Raw genomic sequence first — 19,263 nt, 5'->3', positions numbered from 1 at the left:
TTGACTTACATTGTAAGTCTGGACGGATCAGTTTGGCTCCGCACAAGCTGCGTTCGGGTGTCCGCCTGCTGAGCGGAACGGAGGCGAAACGGAGCCATACTGATGCATTCTGAGCAGAACCGCATCCACTCAGAATGCATTGGGGCTGTACGGATCCTTCAAACGGAACTCACAAGCGGAACCCCGAACCCAAGTGTGAAAGTAGCCTTAAAAGAGACTGGATTAAATAAATAAAACTCTTATAACTATTTTCAATTAGGATGTGCAATGATGCCCCACATGAAGGACACATGATTTAGGAATGTACAAAGTGATGTATAGTTGTATGGATACTGGAAAATAGTTTACAGTGTACCAGAGTTTTAAAAAAAAAAAAAAAAAAAAAAAAAAAAAAAATTTGCGCAATGGCTGCGCTTCTGAAGGAACAGTTATGTTTGTGCTTCCCTAAAGTAAACCATATTATTCCATGTTTCAGCTGCACAGCTAGATGGATTTCTCTCATAAGCAGTGAACATCTGCCTCATCCCAGAGCTGTATGTGGGGACCTTACTTCTTTTATTTCCCACTATGTTTGGTTTTAGGTCCAAAGCTCACTGAACAGAATAAGGAGGGATAAATCACACTTAGGCCTCATGCACATGACAGTTGTTTTTTGTGTCCGCTAATTGTGCGTCCGCCCAAAAAAATGGATGCGGCATCCGTTTTCTTTAGAGGATCCATTTTTTTCCACAGATCCCTTGTAATAAATGCCTATCCCTGTCCACAAATGTGAAAAAAGTAGGACATGCACTATTTTTTTTGCTGAAGGGAAACACGGACAACGGACGCGGAACACAAACTGATTAACTATCAGCATTTTTTTTGCTGACCCATTGAAATGAATTGGTCCCCATCCTATCCGCACGTCGTGTGCTTGAGGCCTTCGGCTGGGTTCACACTTGAGCGTTCTACAGCGTGTTCAAACGCGCTGTAAAACGCTCAACACATGAAAACCAATGCTTCCCTATGGCCCTGGGTTCTCACTTGAGCGTTTTACAGCGCGTTTGAACGCGCTGAAAAACGCCCTACGCTCAAAAAAGTTCTTGAGCTTCTTTGGGGCGTTTTGTCGTGCGTTCCCATACATAGACTTCCTGGAACACGCGACAATGGGCGTTCGCTTGTTCCGGAGCCACGTCTGTAAATGCGCATACAATCGCGCATACAGAGCGCTCCATCCCGTACGCTCAGGTCTGAACCCAGCCTTACAGAAAGGCAGGAGGATTTTGTGATGTTCAGATGCAGTGCAGAAAAAGCTAGCTATGCAACCCCCCTCCCCCCCCCCACCCCCATTTCCAGGACGTAGTGCGCTCACTAGGACCTGACTCTGCACACAATCAGTTGACAGTGCAGCACGGTCTGGAGAAGACAAGGGAGTGTGACCGAAGGAGCCATCGCTTGACCTGGTCTGATGTGAGTTCCTGATATGGGGGTCTGAACTGAGTTCCGGATTTAGGGCTCAAATCTGCCGATCGTATATGGGGGTCTTACTTTTCTCCTCCAAAACCTGGGGTGCGTCTTATAAAGCGAAAAATACGGTATATTATTTGCCTATGGTAAAGACTGCTGCTGAGTAATTTGAAAAAAAAGTAAAATTTATCACAAAAAAGTGACTGTATACATTATAATCCAGTACTAAATATGACCTGTTGCTCTCACTTATAGTTTATACCATCTGTGCAACAGTTTCATCTCAAAGCTAAAATGTCCTGCTCTTCAGCATCTCTCACACACATATGGAGGAACTGATAAGCTGAGCAGAGAACCAACACTTTGAAAGGGTTTCTAAGATACCCATGAAAGCAGCTGGCTTTATAACAGACTGATAGCAATGGCCTGATATTACATCACCAGGGAGCCGAGGACATGCTAATAAGTGTTACCACTTGATTGGTAAAAGAAAATGGAGACGTGAAGGAACACCGTATGGAACTCTGCTTGGTGGAGCCCTTGTTTTCTTTCTTAATGATGATAAATAATACTTTCCACATTCAACTTTCAGTTTTCTCACTTTACAGGTTTTAGAATTGACAAATTGGATAAAGCATTAAAAAACAAATATCAAGGGTGTTGTAAGAGAATTAAAGGAGTTGTCCCAAGAGTTAAAGTGGTTCTGCACTTTCATTTAACTGATGATCTATGATCTCGATAGATGATCAGCTTCTGATCGGCGGGGGTCCGACACCCGGGACCCCCGCCGATCAGCTGTTTGAGAAGGCAGCGGCGCTCCAGTAGCGCCGCGGCCTTCTCACTGTTTACCGCCGGCCAACTGACGTCACGACTAGTATCAACTAGCGTGGGTGGGGCTAAGCTCTGTTCACTTGAATGGAGTTGTGACGTCAGTGGGCCGGCGGTAAACAGCTGATCGGCGGGGGTCCCGGGTGTCGGATCCCCGCCGATCAGAAGCTGATTATCTATCCAGAGGATGTTGACACTCCATTCATCCCTAAGGGACTGCTGAAGAGAAGCATAGTACAAAACTTGGCTCTCTCAGGCTGTCCCATAGAGATGAATCGAGGAGGCATGTACATGCTTCATCAAGACTCATTGGTGGGACCCCATTTCTTGTAATGTGAGCAGGAAATTTTATGAAAATTAAAAAACAAACATAACTCGCCTCCCGTTAAATCCCCAGTGACTGCAGAGAAGATGCTCCCCCCTGGTCTATGTTCAGCATTGACTTGTCATACATGCTGGGATCAATGCTGAGGATAGTGACCGTTTGCCGTGGACACCTTTAATCTATGACGTCATCGCTTCAAGAACATAAATACCTGGTGGAGACCACTGGAGCAGCGGGTGATTTAAGTGGTAAGAGATGCTTGTTTTTTTTATTTTATTTTAAAAGCATTTCCTTCCTACATTTTCAAGAAATACCGTAGGTTATATTCTACATTACATTACCATCTTTGGTAACATAAAAAAAGAATAATAAACCTTCACATTAAAATCAACTCTTTTACTTAAAAGGGGTTGTCCAGCTTTATAACCCCTTAAATTTTCCAGTACTGTAAGAAAGCAGAAAATACAAAAACCTACTCCCCGCTGCTTCATTAAAAGGTTTCTACCACCAGAAATACTGTTATGTAGCCGACTGATATAGCGATGCGCTAATGTCAGCACTACATAACAGTATGTTTCTAACATTAGTCCCTGCAGCCGTTCTGATAAATTAAGCACTTTTATTATATGCTAATGAGCCTCTAGGTGCTATGTGGGCGTAAAATCAGCACCTAGAGGCTCCGTCTACTCACCTTTATCCCGCCCAGGTCCCCTGTCCTTCCCACCCCGCTCCTCTTGATTGAGGTCACGGTTCGCTGACAAAATCCCGCGCCTGCCCCGTTCACTTCTGTATTCGGCGCAGGCGCAGTGAGTGAATGATGCGCTCCTGGTGCCAGATTCCTCACTGCGCCTGCGCCGACTACGTCAGTGAGTAAGCCAGCATCAGGAGAGCGGCCTTCACTCACTGCGCCGAATACAGAAGTGAACGGCGCAGGCGCGGGATTTAGTCAGCGATGCTGCGAACCGTGACATCAATCAAGAGGAGACGGACGGACAGAACAGGGGACCTGGGCGGGATAAAGGGTGAGTAGACGGAGCCTCTAGGTGCTGATTTTACGCCCATATAGCACCTAGAGGCTCAATAGCATATTATAAAAGTGCTTATTTTATCAGAACTGCTGCAGGGAGAAATGTAACAAACATACTGTTATGTAGTGCTGACATTGGCGCATCGCTAATGTCAGTCAGCTTGCTACATAATGGTATTTCTGGTGGTAGAAACCCTTTAAAGTGGAGAGGACCTGATCTGCATCTGCACTCCTTCTGGTCCCTGGACTGTAAACTTCCAGACACACAGGGTCATGTGCACAGCAGTAACATGTCCCTCAAGCTGCTGGATCACATGCTGCTTGAGGACATGTCACCACTGAGGGCAGTGGTTGGCGTCAGAGGCAACAAGACCATATCTGGAAGCTTAGACGTCGGGAGTTGGAAGGAGCAACGATCTGGCGCTCAGCCCTGGAAAGGATCAGCGAGGAGCAGATAAGTATATTTTTTTCATTTCTTACAGTGCAGTACTGGCCACATTTAAAAAGGGGTTTATAAAGCTGTACAACACTTTTAAAGGGGTTTTTTAGAAACTTTTATTTTTATTTTTTATGATGACCTATCCCCGCTGATCAGCTGTTTGAGAAGGCATCCGCACTTGCAGTAGCAACAAGGCCTTCTCGCAGCTTAGCCTAGGCCAGTGGTGGGCAACCTTTTTTTTCAACTGAGCCAAATCTCGCCAAAACCACGATTGAAATTTATTTTGAGAGCCACATTTTTAAAACCGAAAATACATAGGATGGTACACTGTTTTTAGTTTCAATAAGTTTTTATTGAGAATATTGTGCATGCAAGTATCCACATAGGTCGGGTACTGTGGGACTCTTTGCACCGGCCCTGTCACGTGGACGTGACCAGAGCCTGTGCAAGGATTTTTTGGCAACACAAGCGAAGCTACATCTCGGTGACCCCCTTCTCCCACCGCCCCGCCCGCAGCTCACCTGGTCCTGGTTCTGTCTGCAGCAGCTGGCTTCTCCTCTGTGTGGTCCTGATATCTTCGATCTGGTTTGAGGACTGTACTTTTCGCCCTATAAGATGCACATAGGTTTTAGAGGAGTATAATCAGAAACAATATTTTCCATTATACCTCAGGTCAGACCACCAATCAGACCCCCAATGTTAATCATACCTCAGATCAGCCCCCTATATCAGCAGTCAGCACCCCATCCATCATGCCCATGTCAGCCCCCATCCATCATGCCCCCATGTCAGCCGTCATGCCCCTATGTCAGCCGTCAGCCCCCCATGTCAGCACCCCATCTATCATGCCCATGTCAGCCGTCAGCACCCCATCCATCATGCCCATGTCAGCCGTCAGCACCCCATCCATCATGCCCATGTCAGCCGTCAGCACCCCATCCATCATGCCCATGTCAGCCGTCAGCACCCCATCATGCCCATGTCAGCCCCCATCCATCATTACCCCCCATGTCAGCCATCAGCCCCCCATGTCAGCCATCATGCCCCCCATGTCAGCCGTCAGCACCCCATCCATCATGCCCATGTCAGCTGTCAGCCCCCATCCATCATGCCCCCCATGTCAGCCGTCATGCCCCTATGTCAGCCGTCAGCACCCCATGTCAGCCGTCAGCCATCAGCCCCCCATGTCAGCACTCCATCCATCATGTCCATGTCAGCCGTCAGCCCCCATCCATCATGCCCCCCATGTCAGCCATCATGACCTTATGTCAGCCGTCAGCACCCAATGTCAGCACCCCATCCATCATGCCCATGTCAGCCGTCAGCACCCCATCTATCATGCCCATGTCAGCCATCAGCACCCCATCATGCCCATGTCAGCCCCCATCCATCATTACCCCCCATGTCAGCCATCAGCCCCCCATGTCAGCCATCATGCCCCCCATGTCAGCCGTCAGCACCCCATCCATCATGCCCATGTCAGCTGTCAGCCCCCATCCATCATGCCCCCCATGTCAGCCGTCATGCCCCTATGTCAGCCGTCAGCACCCCATGTCAGCCGTCAGCCATCAGCCCCCCATGTCAGCACTCCATCCATCATGTCCATGTCAGCCGTCAGCCCCCATCCATCATGCCCCCCATGTCAGCCATCATGACCTTATGTCAGCCGTCAGCCCCCCATGTCAGCACCCCATCCATCATGCCCATGTCAGCCGTCAGCACCCCATCCATCATGCCCATGTCAGCCGTCAGCACCCATCCATCATTACTCCCATGTCAGCCATCATGCCCCCCATGACAGCCGTCAGCCCCCATCCATTATGCTCCCTAATGGGGGACAATGTTGGAGTCTGCACCATCGGGGGGGTGACATGATGAGGGACAATGTTGAAGTCGGTACCTGATATATCACTGGGGTCTGGCTGGAGTGGGGTCGGTCTGGTCCTGGCTCCAATCTCAGCTGGCTCTGCCTTAAGGTGTCTTCTCCAGAGTCCAGACTAGAGTCCAGCAGGGTCGGCCAAGTTCCAACAAGTCGTGCCTCAGTGTTACTCTGTGACTGTGTTCTTCTGCTGCCAGCCTGGAGGGGCAGCTTTTACAGGTCATAGCAGACAGAGCAGCTCCGCCTCCTCGCCTCCCTCCGCCGCGGCCCCACTGACAGTCAGTGACGCCTCCTTTGGCCTGAGCGCCGCACGGCACACATGTAGGCAGGACAGCCGCAGGCTGCCGCCCCCGAGAGGAGGGAGGGGAGCGGGCGCCGGGCACACAGAACAGTGCTCCAGACTAAAAAAAAATTCCAAGTAGCCATTGGCTCCTGAACTGAAAAATTTAGGAGCCAAATCAAATTTTTAGTTGCCAAATCGAAACTGAATCAAAATTTTGGTATCGTGACAACGCTACGCCGATCAGATCGGCGTAGGGTTGTTTTGAAACCAAAATTTTGATTCGCTTTCGTCACCATAAAAAAGTATTGTGATACTCAATACCGTGCAAAAAAAAAAAAACAACAAAAAAAGCTGTGTGCATTTCGCATTTTATGAAACATTCGGCCCATAATAGAACAGTCCTATGCTATTTTTTGGGGTGACAAGGTGACTAAAAAGGCTATGTAATATGTTTATTTATTTATTGTTTATATATTTTATATGTAAAATTGGGAAAGGGGGGATTTAAACTTAATATTTTAAAGTACTTTCACATTAGCGTTTTTCATTTCCGGCACTGAGTTCCGTCACAGGGGCTCAATACCGGAAAATAACTGATCAGTTTTATCCCCATGCATTCTGAATGGAGAGTAATCCGTTCAGGATGCATCAGGATGTCTTCAGTTCAGTCATTTTGACTGATCAGGCAAAAGATAAAACCGTAGCATGCTACGGTTTTATCTCCGGCGAAAAAAAATGAAGATTTGCCTGAATGCCGGCTCCGGCATTTTTCCCCATAGGAATGTATTAGTGCTGGATCCGGCATTCAAAATACCGGAATGCACCCGCACTAAATCCGGACCCATTCACTTCTATGGGGCTGTGCACATGAGCGGTGATTTTCACACATCACTTGTGCGTTGCGTGAAAATCGCAGCATGCTCTGTTGTGCGTTTTTCGCGCAACGCAGGCCCCATAGAAGTTAATGGGGCTGTGTGAAAATCGCAAGCAAGTGCGATTTTCACGCATGGTTCCTAGGATGAAAGTCTATTCACTGTATTATTTTCCCTTATAACATGGTTATAAGGGAAAATAATAGCATTCTGAATACAGAATGCTTAGTACAAGGTCAATATAATAAACATTGGTGGCGCAGTGCGCCCCCCCATCACCCCAATATAATAAACATTGGTGGTGCAGTGCGCCCCCCTCAATATAATAAACATTGGTGGCGCAGTGCGCCCCCCCCCATCACCCCAATATAATAAACATTGGTGGCGCAGTGCGCCCCCCCTCAATATAATAAACATTGGTGGCGCAGTGCGCCCCCCCATCACCCCAATATAATAAACATTGGTGGCGCAGTGCGCCCCCCCTCAATATAATAAACATTGGTGGCGCAGTGCGCCCCCCCCATCACCCCAGTATAATAAACATTGGTGGCGCAGTGCGCCCCCCCCATCACCCCAATATAATAAACATTGGTGGCGCAGTGCGCCCCCCCAACACCCCAGTATAATAAACATTGGTGGCGCAGTGCGCCCCCCCCATCACCCCAATATAATAAACATTGGTGGCGCAGTGCGCCCCCCCTCAATATAATAAACATTGGTGGCGCAGTGGGCAGTGCCAATGAGGGTTAAAAAATAAAAAAATAATTAACTCACCTCCTCCAATTGATCGTCTCCTGTTCTTACTTCTTTCTAGTTTCTTCAGGACGCAGGACCTGTGGTGACATCACTGTGCTCATCACATGATCCATCACCATGGTAATGGGCCATGTGATGAGCTCAGTGACGTCACCACAGGTCCTGAAGAAACTAGAAAGAAGTAAGAACAGGAGACCGGCAGCTACCTGATCAACTGGAGGAGGTGAGTTAATTTTCTTTTATTATTTTTAACCCTCATTGGCACTTCCCACTGTGCCACCAACGTTTATTATACTGGGGGAGGGGGGGCGCACTGTGCCACCAACGTTTATTATACTGGGGGGGGGGGGCGCACTGTGCCACCAACGTTTATTATACTGGGGGGGGGGGGTGGCGCACTGTGCCACCAACGTTTATTATACTGGGGGGGGGGGCACTGTGCCACCAACGTTTATTATACTGGGGGGGGGGGCACTGTGCCACCAACGTTTCTTATACAAATACAGGAGGCGGGTGCCGGAATCAAATAGCCGGCACCCGACCTTTGTGACAGGGAGCTGCGATCAGCGGCAGTTAACCCCTCAGGTACCGCACCTGAAGGGTTAACTCAACTGCAGCGGATCGCAGCTCCCTGTCACAGAGGTCGGGTGCCGGCTATTTGATTCCGGCACCCGCCTCCTGTATTTGTATTAACAGGTCAGTTTTCTTCATTGGTGGCGCAGTGGCCACAGCCCCTCCCCTCCTCCTCCTGCCTCTTCTTATTGGCAGCGGCGGGGACAGCAGCAGCACAGGGGGGAGGGAGAGACTCCTCCTGCGCTGCTGAGAACGATCATCTCCTGTGCCCGCCGCTGTATTGAGCAGAGCTGCGGCGGCGGGTCTAGTCGCTAATGGCATCTGGAGCCCTGCAGAAGAGCCGCATTAAAGTGTGTAAAGAGCCGCATGTGGCTCGCGAGCCGCGGCTTGCCGACCACTGGCCTAGGCCATGTGACGTCACATTCATTGGTCACATGTCCTAGGCGCAGCTCAGTCCCATAGAAGTGAACGGGGATGAGCTGTGATACCAAGCATGGCCACTATACAATGTACGGCACTGTAATTGGTGAGCTGAAAAAGGGTTGTGGTGCTACTGCAAGTGCCGATGCCTTCTCAAACAGCTGATCAAAGGATAGGTCTTCAGTATAGAAGTCTCAGAAAACCCCTTTAAAGTGCAGATTTGTACCTATGAAACAGGCTGACCAGTTACATGTGCACTTAGCAGCTGAAGAGATCTGTGTTGGTCCCATGTTTGAATGTGCCCTCATTGCTGAGAAAAATGTTTTAATATATGCAAATGAGTCTCTAGGAGCAACGGGGGACATCGCCTTAAGAGGCTCTGCTCTCTCTGCAACTGCCACACCCTCTCCACTTTGATTGGCAGGATTAGGTGTGATGATGTCAAAGTGCAGACGGCTCGGCAGATGCAGAGAAAGCAGAGCCTCTAAGTGTAATGGTAACGCCCCTGTTGCTCCTAGAGGCTCATTTGCATATATTAAAACATAATCTTTCTCAGCAATACAGGCACATCTGAACATGGGACCAACACAGATGTCTCCAGCTGCCAAGTGCACATGTAACAGGTCAGCCAGTTGCATAGGTACAAATCTGCTGACAGATGCCCTTTAAGTTTGGCTGCAATAAGAATCCATACACCTGTTACACATGTGGATGTATACTTCCAACTAGGCTTTCTATGGGTAAAGTTACATATTAACCCACAGCGATAACAAGAACATTAAAAGTAATATGTTCAGCAATAAATCCTGATTATACAAGTCTAGATCTTTCCACTATAAAGTATTCATTAAAAACCCGACATTAAAGTACTGTATAAACAGTATGCATTAGGACTGTTCCTTATCATATACAAGATTAATATTTAAAAGGCGAGTATTGCTAAGGCTACTTTCACACTTGCGTTCAGAGCAGGTCCGTCTGAAGTCTGCTCAGACGGATCCGCTCCTATAATGCAGACGTTTGGATCCGTTCAGAACAGATCCATCTGCATTATAGTTTTAAAAAAATTCTAAGTGTGAAAGTAGTTCAGACGGATCCGTCCAGACTTTACATTGAAAGTCAATGGGGGACGGATCCGTTTGAAAATTGAGCCATACTGTGTCAACTTCAAATGGATCCGTCCCCATTGACTTACATTGTAAGTCTGGACGGATCTGTTTGCCTCCGCACGGCTGCAAGCAGCGTTCAGGTGTCCGCTTGCTGAGCGGAGCGGAGGCTGAACGCTGCCAGACTGATGCATTCTGAGCGGATCCGCATTAGGGCAGTACGGATGCGTTCGGGGCCGCTTGTGAGCCCCTTCAAATGGAGCTCACAAGCGGAGCCCCGAACGCTAGTGGGAAAGTAGCCTAAAACGTTTACATAAAAGAAATTGAATTTTTTTTTAATTCAATCAATATTTTTATAGAATTATAATACATTATGCCAATGGTTCCCATTGTTATAGGGAAACTCCTGAAAATAGTTCCCACTCCAACAGAGCCTCCAATTTGATTCTGATCTCCAAAAAACAAAAAGGACGGTCAAATCATTCTTTAATCTATATTCTGCTCAATATCTATCAACTGCATTGTGTGACCCCATGCCAAGCATCTCTGAGCAGGTCAAAATAATTTCACCATCTCTCCTGCAAAATTATCAGCTCTTATCAAAGAACCTTGCCTTCGGCTCTGTTCACATTTTCCATCAGCGTTTCGAGCATGTCTGATGGCAAGAACAGCACAGACTGCATTGTTATCCTTTCTGTCAAACATACGGAAACTCAAGCAGGATCCTGATGGACCCCATTATAAGCCAGTGCAGATTTGTCAATAGCTGGGCCTTACAGAACTGGTGCAAATGACGTCTTTCTGAAAGACGTGCAAATATTAATATTGTTCTGTGGTGTACAAATAACTTTAAAAAAATTCAATTAAGTTAATCAGACACAATTTTCTGCAACAAAATACAGCCATGAACTGCCGTGTCACATGGTTAACGTAACATTTACTTTCCTTGCAAAGAAAGTAAATGCGGGTCTGTGCATGTGCACTGCTCTGCCCACTATGGGTAAAGGCACTGATCTTAGCAGTGCGCATGCGCAGCCCCAGTGGTGACCAGTGTTCGAGCGAGATCTCCAAGCCAAAGTAGGTGGACGAAGTAGTAGAGGAGGGCGGTTATCTGTGCGCATAGCTGAAGGGCCTGGGCACTTGTGGCCATAACTGCCCCCCTGAGTACTTAAGACAGCCAATTTGCATAACTTTATAAAATACTTTTTTCAGGATCTCTACGTGGGACAGACACAAGAGAGGTACGATTTTAATGGGTTGGGGGGGCAAATGTTCTATAACGCTATCTGAGCGGTCAAACTCAGAGTAGGTGACGGACTCCCGTTAAACCACACGTTCAGCTGTGAATCATCTGCAGAGTGCAAAAAGAAATACTGCAGCAAATTTTATCATATTCAGAAAGTGATTAGAGGGTACAATATTTACCAGGATCTTTTCTCGTGATTGATGGTAATACACTTTGCTGTTCACATTCCAGTAGGTGCTGAAACTATCCAGACGTACCAACTAGAGAAGATAAAAAAACATAAAAAAGTTAAAAGGTAAAGTCAATGGGGGGGGGGGGGGGGGGGGGGGGGGGGGGGGGAAGATTCACTAGTCAAAATGTGCCAGAACTGTGGTGCAATCTGCGCCAAATAACTAGCCTACATATTTTGTACCATATTTAATAAAGTGTTTTAGACACTTCTAAAGCCTGTTTCTAACTTGTACATCAAGGGGGAATGGTCTGACAAAACAGGGCCTGGCGTAATGGGTGCCAAGTCAGTCAACTACTACGTGGTGTAAAGTTAGACTAGACCAGTGGTGGCGAACCTATGGCACGGGTGCCAGAGGCGGCACTCAGAGCCCTCTCTGTGGGCACCCGCGCACTGGGAAAAGTTTATGGTGTACCAATATGCCTTAGACTTTTCTTGCCATTCATCAGCGCAGGGCGCACTATGAATGGCACAGGCAGCGCATTGAATGTAGGCAGGTTATTATAGATAAATTACATGGAAGACATACTATATTGGTATTCATTGCCATTGCAGTGTTGGCACTTTGCGATAAATAAGTGGGTAGTAGGGTTGCAGTTTGGGCACTCTGTCTCTAAAAGGTTCACCATCACTGGACTAGACAGTCAATAGGTGCATCAGAATCTGTAATATATCTGGTGCATTTTTAGATGATCTAGTATTAGTTTACATAGCATTAGATAGCATTCGTAAATCTGCCCCCATTGTATTTCTGGTCCAGTCTGCCACTGACAGCGCAATGTGGCTGCAGATGTTGATTAGCAACAGATGCCAAAGGAGTGTGCCTGGAAAGATGAAGATGCTTGTCGGTCACATTCTGGCCACTGACACAGTTGCAGTATTATAATGTGAACATCAGTACAATTATTTTTTTACTCATACTAAAATAATGTTTAGATTACCTTGTATATAATTTTAGCAGCTTCATTTAGTATGCATGGCGTCCAGGATTCATTGGATGTCTGTCAAAGAAAATACAAAAAAATGTAAGCTGAGACAAAAGATATTCCTCATACTCATCCAACAATTCTACCTGTAGGAAAAGGCATGAGACATATGCTTGGAAAATCTGCAGCTAGCTAGATAGCAGAATATCAAATAAGACATCCTCTCTTTAGGCGCCTCCGTATGATAGAAAAATAATACAAAAAACTTATTTCACAATCTTCACACAACTGTATCCATACTGTGGTCCGAAAACCACGGATCCACAAAATGCAGATACAGTCAGTGTGCAATCCGCATTTTTCTCACACCCACTACTGGAAATGACTAATCTTGTCCAAAATACGGACAAGAATAGGACATGTGCTATAATTTGCGGAGTGACCACATGGATGTGGACAGTACATGGATAAAAATCGTGTGCGATTTAAAAAAAAAAATTTTTGGACTCTTTAGAAAATGAATGAGAAAAAGCACCCGCTGCGCAGAAAAATGCAAATGCGGTCGTGTGTATGAGGCCTTATGGAAATGATGAGAGAAGTTTTGAATCATTCGGAAAGGTACCAGCCATGTCTTGAATCTGAGAGATTCAATCATCACCTATGAAAAAACACTTAAGATGGCAACAGGGTCTAGTGAGCGGATTACATTGGGGTAGTGCCATAACAAGCCAGTATCATTTTTCTGTTCAGCGCTAATTACTGAATTTTGTTAACGTTTTTAAATGAAAAAGGAAACTACTGTCCTGAGAAGCTATCCATGTATTACTACATAGAGGTGGGAAATATCTGGCTGGTTGTGACTTCTGTCAATATCGGCTACTTTTAGGAATCTGCCAGCTGAGAAGGGTTGTCTTTGTTGAGCGTTCCCCTATAAAGGAGCCTTTCACCATAAAGTAGTCGCATCTTCGTGCACAGCAGGAGGATGCAACTACTTTAGGAGTGCCCAGCAGCCTTCTCCATTATGTGTGCAAGCTCAGAAGACCTCTCAGTGTATACCAGTGCCAGTTTGAGGGCACAGAGGGGCAACGGGGGTAAGTATGCACATAAATATTAGCGGGAGTTGCAGCAGTACTATTCATATAGTGCTGCACTTAAAATGGGTTATGCCATGAATAATGTAAAAAATAAAAATAAAAATAAAACATCATATAGTACATGACAATCTCTAACAAAGTCAGAACCAGTGCTGTACAGTACATGGATCCAGTGATCTCCCAATTTATTGCTTCAGTTGTTTTGCTAGATTCTGGCAGCTCAGGGGTGTGTTATTTTTTTATGCAGATCACTCCTTGTAACCGCCGCAGCTTCTAACAGAAGAGATGTCTGGTGACAGCTGAAGATTTAAACTGAGTATGTGTGACCACCTCAGTGAGGCAGACAGGAAATAAGGAAAAAGAACAAACAGCAGGTGGCGCCATACAGATACATTTTATTTAATATCTCAATGGCTATACTGACTTTTTAATTACATGCAAATTACAAAAGTATTTAGATCCAGGTGCTGGATTAAAACATGTAGAATATGTTTCATGAAACAACCCCTTTAATAGCACTAGCGGGAGTTGACAGACTGCCTTTAATAAAAAAATACCACCTTGGATGCAAGGAGAGGCTGCAATAGGGGTAATGCAATAGGGATGTTGCTTTGAGTTGGTAAAGGGAATGCTTTCAATTGGTTTTAGACAAGTGTGGTGGATAAAGGGGGAAAGGGGAACTATTTTTTCGGGTTTCTAGGGTTATTCCTCGGGGTCCACACTCTCCGTTCAGTATAGGAGGGTTTGAAGCAGTTATTTGAATATGACTTGCACAATTCTCCCCGATTATCGTATTAATGTATAACTGTACACTCGTTTGGAAACAAAAACTAATCAAATAAATGTCTGGGGGGAAAAAACCTCACCTTGAAATTGTGAAGAATAATCATTTCAAAAGGTTGCATAGTAATTGTCTTTGTGACATTTTATTACTTTAAATTCAAAAAATTGTTTATGCAGAATGCACATTACCAAGTACACATGCCCACATATGAATGTATGAATATATGTCCTACTTTTCATCTTATGTAATAAAAGTGATTTTAATGCTCATGAGTCTACTGTGGAAGTGATCTGTATGACTCACATACAACGGATGGAAAACAAGGTCATTTTACCTGAAGACTCAGCTCAGCCAGGGTTATTCCGACAGACACTGGAATACTGACATCAGTGATCTATGAATAAAAGAAAAGAACATTCAAATTCAGTCCCAATTTCTTCACCTATTACAATGGATTTAGAAGAAAGACATTTATAATACTAGGTTACTGGCACTGGCAGTGATCGTTTTCTATACCAGTGCTTCTCAAACTGTGAGGTGGCACCACTGGTGAAGAACTCCTAAGTTGCTTCTGAGACACCATAGTGAGGGCGTATTGACTGAAGAGATTACGGTATATGCAGCACAGGCCTCTCTACAGCTGCACCAACTTCTGGTTTAGCAACATTACTGACGCTGTAAAGAACTTGCCATGGACCGAAAAAGTGGTATGGCAATAAAAGTGAGCACACCTACCAACGATTATACAATGCTACTTTATTAAATCGCCAAAACCGGACCATGTACCAACACATAAAATCATTTAAAAACATAGTGAAAACATAGGAGGGCTGCAATGTAATTCACCCATCCATACGCGTCGGGTGCTTTACCCATCCCCCCTGCTCGGGCCACAGAACTTACGTATTGCAGTATCATTATTATTATTCGCTCATTGCGCGTCATTTATCTGGTACTCGTGTCTTATTTACACATCTTGTTCTATTGTACAGGGGGATGGTGTATGGATGGGTGCCTTACATGGCGGACCTCCTATGTGTTCAGAATGTTTTTAAATGATTTGGTGTGTTGGTACATTCTCGGTTTTAATTGGTGTATCATTGCATATTAGTTCTTAGGTGTGCTAACTTTTTATTGCCATACCACTTTCTTGGCTTTGTTCATATTATATTTACTATGGTTGTGTAGTACCCCCTTGTTTTTTTATTTTGGGTTGTGCACCCACATTACTGTTTTATCTCGAACTTGCCATGGACTACAACCAATGGAGAGGGCCAGCCCTGACCATGTTCTGGCTGGTAAGGCCCCAGCAAAAAGCCCTGGTACATACTATACTGAAGTTTTGCTTCTGCTATTGTGTAAAAGAAATGAGTACAAATTCAGCAATCTTCTTGTACACAACAGGGCGCATACCTACAGTATTTTTTTTTCCTATCCAAATAACTGGAAAAGAATTTTAGTTGGGTAATATTTAATGTGTTCCATATTTAATGACACAGCATACCATACATACGGTAGTTCTGACTACTTACATCATCTTCATATCGGATGTGTATGTTTGTGATTTTGACCTGCAGATTCTTGATAACCTGTGCCGCCAGCTTTTCAAGAAAAGTATCTTTCTTCTCCTCTTTTGGCTTATCTTGAAAAACAAACACATACAACCAAGAAGTAGTCAATGACAGAGTCAGCCGCATGGTTCAGATGACTACGATGCTTCAGTTGTGAATTTGAAACACACCACTAAAAAGGCTAATAAAAAAAGAGTTGGTACAAGAAATGGCAGCTAAATGAAATCAGCGTACATAACATATCTATGCCCTGATGAACGAGCATGATCTAACCTTAAAGGTTTTCAGAAAACGCCTCAAAAGTTTACGTCGGATTATATACTCATGAGGGCAATTCTTTGTTAAAAAGGACACTGACCCTATAAAAGGTGGGGGGGGGGGGGGGAACAGGCGTGTCTATTTGTCAGTCTGGAGAACTTTTTTCAAAATAGCCTTGTGAAAAACATCTTCATGCCTTTTCTTTCAGTCACGTGCATGCATTGTACTTCGGGAAGTAAGACTGCTTGCTTGGTCTCTCAATGCAGACAGACAAGTTGGGAAAGGTCTCTGCTGCAGCAAGCTGCTTCCCCGCCAAAAGAAAGCAGCCATTTAAAGGGGTTGTCTGGTTACCACTATAGATAACATATCCTCAGGATAGGTCATTAGGCTGACCCCAACTGATCAGCTGTTTGAAGAGAACACAGCAAGCTCTGTGTTCTCTTGACTATTTGTCAATGGCGAGTAGGTGTAATTACAGCTCCTTCGTTCCATTCACTTGAATGGCAGCAGTTGTAGTTACACTCCATGTCATTCAAGTAAATGGGACGGAGGAGGTAAACAGTGAAGAGAATGCAGCGCTCTCAGAAGGAGGATATTGATGAGGATAAAACATAAATATCAGTAACCAGACAACCCCTCTAAAGGGCTACTCCTGCTCAGGGTAGGTCATTAGTATCTGATCAGTGGGGTAGGGGGGGTCTGACTCCCAGTACTCATTAACTGCATAAAAAGTCTGTGGTGGGCGATGCTACCTCCTCGCAGCTTACCGTAGGGCATTGGAGTCACGTTCATCAGTCACATGGCCTAGGCACAGCTCAGTCCTATTCAAGTAAATAGGGCTGAGCTGTGATAACCAGCACTGCTGCTATCCAGTGCTGTGCTTGGTAAGATGCAAGGGGGCCTCAGCATCTTCAAAACAGCTAATTAATGGGGGTGCCAGAAGTCAGCCCCCTCCGATCATGTACCGATAACCACTTTTGAGGATAGGTCGCCGTACATGTATGGTGAATGTAGTTGCTTTAAAGAGGTCCCCATCTCTGCAGTGAATCAAGCACCATGGCCGCTGGGTACCTGCTGTTTCAGACAGCAGACACCCTGGGCTAATGTCTGCAATTGGCAATAACGCCAATTATAGACATTTAACCCCAGGGCTGGAATGACAGCAGCGATCGGGGAGCTGTTGATTCCCTGTGACATGTGCAGTCTCTCTGGTGGGATCCGAGGCTTCCACGGCTATCTTTGTATTGAGAACCTGCCTGTGGCAGGGCTCCATAGTAACACAGCAAATCTCTCAGACTTCAATGAACTGATCTGATGATCACATGTTCAAGTTCCCTAGCGGAATTTTTAAAGTGTTTAAAAAAAAAAGAAGAAAAAAAAAAAAAAAAGTTTATAAAAATAAGTAAATACAAAGATCAAATCACCCCCTCAATTCCCCAAATTAAAAATAATAAAAAAATAAACATCATAGACATCGCAGCGTAACAAAACACCCATATGGGGGGGCGGGGGGGTAGAATCAAAATTGCTGATTCATCATGTTTTTTTGTCGCTTCAACTCCCCCAAAAAAAAAATTGAATACAAATTGATCAAACACAACCTAAAATGATAAATCACTGAAAAGTACAGTACATCACCCTACACAAAATAAGCCCTCATACAGCTCGAGAGACATAAAAATAAAAAAGTTATGGGCTCCAGAATATGACAAACAAAAAAAATATACAAAAGTATTATTGTAATTATACGGACCCAAAAAATGAAGGTAATAAAGCAGTTTTACGGCATAGGGAAACCAAGTAAAAACAAGACTCAAAAAAACTGTGGTGGAATTGCCTTTTTCCCAATTTCACCCCATTTAGAATTTGTTCCAGCTTCTCACTACAATATTAAGAGTGCTGCTACACAACAACACTGCTTGCGCGACAGCCATCAAGAGTAGAATCCCATAGAAATGAATAGGATCACTGTGCCCATCGCAAGAAATACAGTAGTGTTGCTATCCGTGTAGTCTTACCCTAAATGAGATTAGAAAGTGTAACTTGTCTCGCAAAAAACAAGCCCTCATACATGTATGTGAATAGAAAATTTTGTTATGGCAGGGAGTGAAAAATAAAAACTAAAAATGTAAAGTTGCCCAGTGTTAAATGCACTGAGGGAGGGGAAATAGAGGAGGCAAAAAAATAAATATATCATGAGAACACAATAGGACATTAAATAACAAGGACCACCTCGACATACATGTATTTGCAGTTAACAATCATGCAGACATTTTTGGTTATATAAGGAAGTGCGGTTCATCAGCACAGCATGTAATCCACTCATTCAAAGAGTGGGTATCATTCTGTATTTGCTTTTTCCCCATCTAGATGTACTGGGAAGGATATAAAGAGGAGAGACTAAATGAAAGCTCTTGGGAATGAGAAACTAGGCGACTTAAAGGACCATCTCAACATGTAAAAAAATATATATGTGAATACAACATTTAAATAACTTTTAACTGGACTTCTGCATGCAAAAGCATGCTTACTATAGAAAGCAGCGTACCCACCTTTTTTATCATCATGAACCCTAAAACGTTTCCTAAAAGATTTGTGCTTTTTACGTTTGGGTCCTTCATAATGAAAGCATAGGTATGAGAAAAGCATAAAAAGGGTTAGTAAAAGACCCCATTAAATTTTATATGAGAGGAAACCAAACAATTACATCAAGGACGTACACACATACAAGTGATTTTCATGATCAAGCGAGCATAACCAAAAAGCACTAGCCTAATAAAAATGTAGAAAATAATTTTTACTTAAACAAGGATATTACAATGACAGTCCACTTAAAATGTGTGCTAACAATACACATGCATTTTTATAAACAAAAATCTACTGTTGTGTTTTACAAAGCAATGAAAGTATATAAAATGTAAAAGCACAAATTGAAAAAAAAAAAATTCCCTGATATAATTTAAAGAAGTGCCCAAGAAAAGTAGTTACCGGTATATTTCAGTCATATTGTAGAGAAATTGACTTTTGGGGGCCACACTAAAAACACTGTATGATTCAAAGTCTGGAGTCACAATGGTGTATCAAAAGACTGATAATGAAGTACTCAATAAGCAATAAAAGGCAACTTCTTACCAGATGAACTGTACATTACAAATGAGAAAAAAATTCTGGTAATACTTCTTAAAATTCTAAGGGTACATG

At 44.4% G+C, this 19,263-nt stretch overlaps 1 protein-coding gene across 1 annotated transcript in view; it reads right to left on the bottom strand.

Annotated features, from left to right (window-relative positions):
* Window positions 1-19,263, bottom strand: part of VPS13C (vacuolar protein sorting 13 homolog C) — a 352,162-nt gene that overhangs the window by 276,377 nt on the left and 56,522 nt on the right. Inside the window, exons 6-9 of the mRNA XM_040413678.1 lie at window positions 15,766-15,875; window positions 14,568-14,627; window positions 12,371-12,430; window positions 11,380-11,460 (exon numbers count right to left, since the gene is read on the bottom strand). Coding sequence (XP_040269612.1) covers window positions 11,380-11,460; window positions 12,371-12,430; window positions 14,568-14,627; window positions 15,766-15,875 — 311 coding nt within the window. The remainder of the gene's footprint in view (window positions 1-11,379; window positions 11,461-12,370; window positions 12,431-14,567; window positions 14,628-15,765; window positions 15,876-19,263) is intronic.

Source organism: Bufo bufo, chromosome 1 (assembly GCF_905171765.1).
Source record: "Bufo bufo chromosome 1, aBufBuf1.1, whole genome shotgun sequence".
In the NCBI taxonomy this organism is placed as follows: Eukaryota; Metazoa; Chordata; class Amphibia; order Anura; family Bufonidae; genus Bufo; species Bufo bufo.
This window is presented reverse-complemented; position numbering and strand designations above follow the sequence as displayed.